The sequence below is a fragment of the Scyliorhinus canicula genome, chromosome 11 (assembly GCF_902713615.1).
Source record: "Scyliorhinus canicula chromosome 11, sScyCan1.1, whole genome shotgun sequence".
NCBI lineage: Eukaryota > Metazoa > Chordata > Chondrichthyes > Carcharhiniformes > Scyliorhinidae > Scyliorhinus > Scyliorhinus canicula.
Genome location: NC_052156.1, coordinates 166,144,089 through 166,152,388, shown reverse-complemented (window position 1 = coordinate 166,152,388; position 8,300 = coordinate 166,144,089). Strand labels below are relative to the sequence as shown.

The window sequence follows — 8,300 nt, the reverse complement described above, 5'->3', positions numbered from 1 at the left end:
TAATAAATTTAGAGTGCCCAATTATTTTTTTCCACTTAAGAAGCAATTTAGTGTGGCCAATCCACCTAGCCTGCACATCTTTGGGTTTTGGGGGTGAGACCCACACAGACATGGGGAGAATGTGCAAACTCCGCACGGACAGTGACCCAGGGCCGGGATCGAACCCGGGTCCTCGGCACCGTGAGGCAGCAGTGCTAACCACTGCACCCTGTCAATATGTAATTTAGTGATGTGTGAATTTACTTTAATGTTAAAAACAAAACCATTTTCATAAAATGTTTAATTTGTGTTCTGTTAGAGATAAAAGCAAAACAAGAGTTGTACCAAAAAAGGCAAAATTAATTGAAATGTAAAACCAAAACAATCCAATATATCATCTTCTCATTCATAGAAATGGTTTTAACAGCTCTTTGGAATTATAAAACTTGTCTTCCTTGCATAAGAAACATTCAGATGGGTAATACGTTCATAAGTCACTAATAAGCTTGTTTCTCTTTTTCAACAGAGCTCACATATTTTCATTCAGGTTTAACCGGAACAGGGGAGAGAAAACAAGAAAAACTCAGATATTAAAATGTGAACTATTCAATCACAAAACCTTTGAAGATAAATGTTAATTTATTTAGGCTCAGAAGTGCGACAACAAACAAGAAGTGTTCAATAGGCATAAACTTTGACTTTTGAACTTCTTTGTCCTCACATTCCCTTTTTCTACTGTAGTAATAAAATGTGTTATCTCGTCTTTGAAGTTTTTTCACGTATCCAGTTTCCGGCCAACGATCCACCTGCATTGAACAAAACATCGGCATCTCAGTTTGGTCACACTGAATATCTCACAGATACAGCACATTGCAAACCCAAATGTAGCTATTGAAGTGCAACACATTGAATATATAAGTATATAACACAGGCATTGTGTGAAATGATACTTATTCTTTAGCTCAGTCTGTAGCTCAGTTAGCTGGACAGTTGGTTTGTGATGCAGAACAAACCCAACAGTTTGGGTTCAATTCCTGTACCAGCTGAGATTATTCATAACCTTCTCAACCTTGCCCGTCGCCTGATGTTTTTGTTTGTTTGTTATTTACAGCACGCAGGTGACCATTCGGCCCATCGTGTCTGCACCAGCTCCCGAAAGAGCAACCGAGCTAGTTCCATTCCCCTAAATTCATCTCTTTCAAATGTATTATCCAGCTCTCTTTTGAAACCTCCTATAGAATCCACTCCACCGCTCTCCCAGGCAGCGCATTCCAAACCCCAACAACTCGCTGAGTAAAGAAGTTTCTCCTAATCTCACTCTGAGCTCTCTTGCTGTCCATCTTGAAATTGTGACCCCTAGTCACTGACATACCAACTAGTGGAAACAGAATATCCTTCTTTACCCTGTCGCAATTGTGTAGAATTTTGAACACCTCAATAAGGTTGCCTCTTAATCTTCTTTGCTCCAAGGAGAACAAGCCCAATTTCTCCAATCTTTCTGATTGCTGATCATTCTAGTAAATCTCCTCTGCACTCACGCCAGGACTTTAACATTCTTCCTTAAATAAACTGCCCAGAACTGAATATAATACTCCAAATGTGGTCTGACCAATGATTTGTAGAGGTGTAGCATCACTTCCTTGCTTTTATACTCTATGCCTCTATTTATAAACCCAAGGATGCTCTAAGCCTTCTTAGTAACTGTTTCAACTTGTCTGGCCACCTTCAGAGAATTCTGCACTTGGACCCCGAAATCCCTCTGCTCCTGTACTCCCCTCAAAGCTGTACCATTGAGCCGATACTGTCTCCCCATGTTTCTTCTACCAAATGCTTCACCTCACATTTCGCTGCGTTGAAGTTCGTCTGCCCATTTGGCCAACTTGTCAATGTCCCTCTGAGATCGCTCAGCGCCATCCTCACAATTCACTATTCTCCCTAGCTTAGTATCATCTGCAAATTTAGAGATTTTGCCCTCGACACACACTTCTAAATCATTTATATAAATCAGAAAAAGCAAGGGTCCCAACACTGCCCTGGGGAACATCACTTTCAACTTGTCTCCAGTCTGAGAAATGCCCATCTATACCTACCTTCCGCTCCCTATCTCTCAGCCAATTTCTAATCCATGGTGCCAAGGATCCATCCATCCCAAACATTTTTAATTTGCTCACCAACCTACCCTGTGACTGAATCAAATGCTATCTGAAAGTCCAAATATACAACATCCATGGCACTACATTCATCCACTGCCTGTGTCACCTCGTCAAAGAACTCAATTAAATTTGCCAGACATGATATGCCCTTGCCAAAGCCATGTTGACTGTCTAGTATTGACTTATTTTTCTCTAAATGTATATTTATCTCATTCCCTATTATGGTTTTCCCACTACATGTATTGATGTCAAGCTGACCGGTCTGTAGTTTCCGGGTTATCCTTTGCCCCTTTCTTAAACAACAGCATCATATTTGCAATCCTCCAGTCTCCCGGGACTAATCCTGTGTTCAGAGAGGTCTGGCAAATTTCCGCAATATGCTCCCTTACCTCTCTCTGCAATCTCGGGTGGAGTCCTTCCGCGCCTGGCGACTTCTCTACCTGGACTGCCACCAGTCTTTTTAGCACCTTTTCTTTATCTATCACTATACTGCTCATTTGCTCAACACCCACATTTTCAACTGGGCCATTGTCACCATCTTCTAATTTGCTAAAGACAGAAGCAAAGTACTCATTTAGTACCACTGCCATTCCTTCCGCTTCACTGAGCAGTTTTTCCTGCTTGTCCCTTATGGGCCCCACTCTATCCTTCACTAGTCTTGTACCATTAATATGCTTGAAGAACATTTGCTATTTGTTTTAACAAAGCCCGCAATCCTTTCCTCTGCTTCCTCTTAGCCTTCCTTATTCCAGCCTGAGCCTCTCTCCTCTATTTGAGATACTCTTCCTGATTTCTATTGCTATTATTATTCAGGCATGCATTATTTGCCTCTTTTTTCTTCCTTATTTTATCATCAATATCCTTAGTAATTCAGGCTACTCTAGTTTTGGATACCCATTTATTTCTCATGGGTACGTACCTAGCTTACACACTATTCATCTCTTCCCTTGAAAGCCTCCCATTTTTCATCCACTGTTTTATCCACAAAAATGCATCTCCAATCAACCTGCTCCAGTTCAACTTTTTCAGTCTGGGACCTTAACCCGTGACTGATTTTCATCCTTTTGATTTGATTCAATTTGATTTATTGTTATGTGTACCGAGATACAGTGAAAAGTATTGTTCTGCGTACAGTCCAGACAGATTGCTCCATACAAGAAAAAACATAGGACATATGATAGATACACAATGTAAATCCATAGACACAAGCATCGGGTGAAGCATACGGAGTGTAGTACTACTCAACAGAGAAGATGAGATCAGTTCAGCCCATAAGAGGGCCATTCAGGGTTCTGGTAACAGTGGGAAAGAAGCTGTTTTTGAACCTGTTGGTGTGTGTTCTCAGACATTGCCCGATGGAAGAAGTTGGAAGAGAGAATAACCTGGGCGGGAGGGCTTTTTGCTTATGCTGTCCGCTTTCTCAAGGTAGTGTGATGTGTACACATAGTCAATGGATGGGAGGCTTAATATTTAACTTAATAATTTAATATTCAACTTAATATTGAATCGTATTATATTGTGATCGCTACTTCCCAACGGCTCCCCCACTCTGACGTTCTCCGCCTGCTAAAAACTATAACCTAGGATGGTAAGTATCCAGTCCTGTTCTGGCTTGAGCCATGTTTCTGTCAATGTCATTTTCCCCAGAGCAATTTCTGCTTCCAGTTCCCCAGTTTTGTTCACTATACTCCGTGCATTTAACATAGAACATAGAACAGCACAGAACAGGCCCTTCGGCCCTCGATGTTGTGCCGAGCCATGATCACCCTACTCAAACCCACGTATCCACCCTATACCCGTAACCCAACAACCCCCCCCCCCCCTTAACCTTACTTTTTAGGACACTACGGGCAATTTAGCATGGCCAATCCACCTAACCCGCACATCTTTGGTCTGTGGGAGGAAACCGGAGCACCCGGAGGAAACCCACGCACACACGGGGAGAACGTGCAGACTCCGCACAGACAGTGACCCAGCCGGGAATCGAACCTGGGACCCTGGAGCTGTGAAGCATTTATGCTAACCACCATGCTACCGTGCTGCCCATACATACATACAATTTAACCCTGCCTTACTCTTTCGTGCCCTTTGGGAGGAGACCATTTATTTGTTCATTGTCAACACTCTAGCCTTCTCTCCCTTCCTTTTTCCTATTCCCCATCTTCTCTTCTTTGCCCTCGTTGGTAGATCTAAAACTAGGCCCATTAGTTGGCTAGCACTGTGGCCAGCGCCAGCCCTAGGGTTGCTGGTGCCCCGGGCAAGCTGAACTTCGGCGCCCTTTGGGGGGGGGGGGGCCGAGGGCGGGGGGGCGGACCCGAGGGAGGGGGGCGGACCCGAGGGGGGGGAGGACGGGGCGGACCCGAGGGGGGGGCGGATCGAGGGGAAGGGGGACCGAGCGGGGGGGGGGCCGCCCTGGGGGAGGGCGGCCACCGCGCATGCGCTGGTTGGCACCTGCCCAACTGCGCATGCGCGGGACCCGAGTCTCTGGCGCCCCCTAGCACATGGCGCCCCGGGCGACTGCCCGAGTTGCCGGTGCCTTGAGCCGGCCCTGACTGTGGCTTCACAGCGCCAGGGTCCCAGGTTTGATTCCCCGCTGGATCACTGTGCGGAGTCTGCACGTTCACTCCGTGTCTGCGTGGGTTCGTCCGGGTGCTCTGGCTTCCTCCCACAGTCCAAATATGTGCAGGTTAGGTGGATTGGCCATGCTAAATTGCCCTGAGTGTTGAAAAAGGTTAGGGGGGTTATTAGGTTATGGGGACAGGGTGGAAGTGAGGGCTTAAGTGGGTCGGTGCAGTTTCGATGGGCCGAATGGCTTCCTTCTGCACTGTATGCTGTATGTATGTTCTAACCCACGCCCCTGCCTTACAGGTGTGGTGATCCTCTGGTTAAATCACCACCAGTCAGCTACCCCCCCCCCCCCCCCCCCAAGGGGAAAGCAGTCAATGGTCACCTGTGACTATGGTACTTTACTTATGCATTCGTTATTTTAAGTATGAAATTGATTAGATCTGTAAAATAATATGAATTAGCAGATTTGAAATTGCAAAAAATTAGGACAAAATTTAAGGCAGCTCAGGCCATCAGATTGATTTGAGAGTTGTCTTTTCCCAAGAAAAATATAACAACGGCTACTTTTAAATACGGAGATGGTTAAACTACTTTTATGTTATCAAACTCAGTCTTTATAACGTGTACATTAGTAGAACTTGACCATAATGCTTTTGTGACTTCATCAGTCAAACCTGATTGAACTTATGAGTGGAGCTGTGTCAATCTCATTGCTGCCCAGTGTTTCCATTCTATAGGTTGAACCATCTGGTTCAGATAAATGTGGGCTGCCCCTTATAAAAACTCTGCAGGTTTTTAATTGCAAAAATTGGAAATTAAACAACTATAGCATGCAATTAATAAATCATGGAATCCATTACCCCATCTACTTGCTTTACTTGCTTGTATTCTATTTCATCTCTGTATCCAGCTTGTTGAAATCTGTACAAATTTTCTATTTCTTCCGTCCACTGTTTGGCACGACTCATAAATTTAGGTTTTACTTCCTGCCCTTGGGTTCCAAAATCTCTCAAAGACATAATGTAATAAATACCTAAAACAGAAATGCAAATAAATGTCGACCCCCTCTAATGCACATCTACACATAAACTGGTTCAAAAATTATACCTTTATCATAGATTATTTTTTAAATTCAGCGGAGATATATGAAACACCTGAAGTTGTATATTTGTGGCCACTGATCCTTCCGAATACATTTAACTTGTGTATAGAAAGGAAGAGTTATATTTATATTGTACATTTCATGCTTCAGGCTGTACCAAAATACTTTACAGCCAATGACGTATACATGAAGTGCGGTCACTGTTATAATATAGGAAATGTGGCAATCAATTTGCACATGGCAAAATTCCGCAAAAAGCAATGCAGGGCCACATGGTAGCACAGTGGTTAGCACTGTTGCTTCACACCGCCAGGGTCCCAGGTTTGATTCCTGCTTGGGTCACTGTCAGTGCAGAGTCTGCACGTTCTCCCCGTATCTGCGTAGGTTTCCTCTGGATGTTCCGGTTTCCTCCCACAAGACCCGAACGACGTGCTTGTTAGGTAATTTGGAAATTCTGAATTCTCCCGCTGTATACCCGAACAGGCGCCGGAATGTGGCGACTAGGGGATTTTCACAGTAACTTGATTGCAGTGTTAATGTAAGCCTACTTGTGCTAAAAAATTAAGATTATTATTATAACCTGTTTCAGTTGGTTGAGGGATGAATATTGACCAAGACACTAGGGTGAAACTCTCCTACCCTTTGAAATCGTGACAAATCCTGTACAGAGGCAGTCTCCATCTCATTTGAAAATGAATGCGGTGACCTGGTCAGTGTGTCTGGAGCACATATGGAAAACCATCACCATGTTGAAGGTAACTAAATAAACTTCATATTTGCATACCAGGTGTCAAATGATGTGGGGAGAGGGTGGGTGTATGTGTTGAGATAGAAGGTCAGCTATGAGTGTATTAAATGGTGGAGCAGGCTCAAGGGGCTGAATGGCCTAATCCTGCTCCTATTTTCTGTTTTTCACAGTCAGGTCTCACGATCCAAGAACAGAGCTTTTAGTTACACTTTGGCAGGCGCCAGAATTTAGTAGATGCCTCCTAACAAAATCCTGTAGTTAATAGGCAAGGAGCATTCTGCCCTTAGGGGCATTGATATATCAGCTCAGTCCCACAGGACCAGAGGCTGCTCTCCCCTTTGAGAGGAGGCTGATAGGTGTTGATTTAAGGTGAGGGTCACCACCCCTCAGGCTGGGGGGGGGGGGGGGGGGGGGGGGGGGTAAGGCTGAGAAGGCAGAACCTGCAGCCGGAGTACAGGAACTGAAAGCGGGCCGTTAGCCTCGATCTGCACGAAGCTGCCAACCGCTGGCACAGTGCCTGGAGGCAGGGATTTGCCCCTATCAGCCAGCAGCTGCCCCCAGTGAGAATGGTCATTGTGCCAGGAGACTAACTGCTTCCATACTGCCAGCTCACACACACCACAGCAACTTACCCCTCAAATGCTTCACAGTTACTCTCTGCACACACAGGACAGGGGCTCCACTGTCACTTTATCCAGGAGGATGCACGTTGGATATCGTTTTTGTGTTGTTGTCGCCTGTAACCAGGCAACGCCTTGACGCTACAATACAGCTGAGGACCCATTGGAACGCACGCGTGGAACTGCTCAGTAACAAGTCCAGTGAGCTGCTCTGTATGGACTGTAACAAGCCCAGTGAGCTGCTCTGTATGGACTGTAACAAGCCCAGTGAGCTGCTCTGTATGGACTGTAACAAGCCCAGTGAGCTGCTCTGTATGGACTGTAACAAGCCCAGTGAGCTGCTCTGTATGGACTGTAACAAGCCCAATATGCTGCTCTGTGTGGAGTGTAACAAGCCCAATATGCTGCTCTGTGTGGAGTGTAACAAGCCCAGTGAGCTGCTCTGTGTGGAGTGTAACAAGCCCAGTGAGCTGCTCTGTGTGGAGTGTAACAAGCCCAGTGAGCTGCCCTGTGTGGAGTGTAACAAGCCCAATATGCTGCTCTGTGTGGAGTGTAACAAGCCCAGTGAGCTGCTCTGTGTGGAGTGTAACAAGCCCAATATGCTGCTCTGTGTGGAGTGTAACAAGCCCAATATGCTGCTCTGTGTGGAGTGTAACAAGCCCAGTGAGCTGCTCTGTGTGGAGTGTAACAAGCCCAAGATGCTGCTCTGTGTGGAGTGTAACAAGCCCAGTGAGCTGCTCTGTGTGGAGTGTAACAAGCCCAGTGAGCTGCTCTGTGTGGAGTGTAACAAGCCCAGTGAGCTGCTCTGTGTGGAGTGTAACAGGTCCAGTGAGCTGCTCTGTGTGGAGTGTAACAAGCCCAGTGAGCTGCTCTGTGTGGAGTGTAACAAGCCCAAGATGCTGCTCTGTGTGGAGTGTAACAAGCCCAGTGAGCTGCTCTGTGTGGAGTGTAACAAGCCCAAGATGCTGCTCTGTGTGGAGTGTAACAAGCCCAGTATGCTGCCCTGTGTGGAGTGTAACAAGCCCAATATGCTGCCCTGTGTGGAGTGTAACAAGCCCAATATGCTGCCCTGTGTGGAGTGTAACAAGCCCAGTGAGCTGCTCTGTGTGGAGTGTAACAGGCCCAGTGAG

At 45.9% G+C, this 8,300-nt stretch overlaps 1 protein-coding gene across 1 annotated transcript; it reads right to left on the bottom strand.

The window, feature by feature from the left end:
* Positions 1-263: 263 nt before the first annotated feature.
* meig1 (meiosis/spermiogenesis associated 1) lies at positions 264-7,272 on the bottom strand. Its single transcript, XM_038812066.1, has 3 exons — positions 7,183-7,272; positions 5,561-5,733; positions 264-785 (listed from the first exon to the last, which is right to left on the bottom strand). Exons 2-3 carry the CDS (start codon positions 5,717-5,719, stop codon positions 582-584), a joined length of 363 nt encoding a protein of 120 aa, XP_038667994.1. The 5' UTR covers positions 5,720-5,733; positions 7,183-7,272; the 3' UTR covers positions 264-581.
* Positions 7,273-8,300: the final 1,028 nt, after the last annotated feature.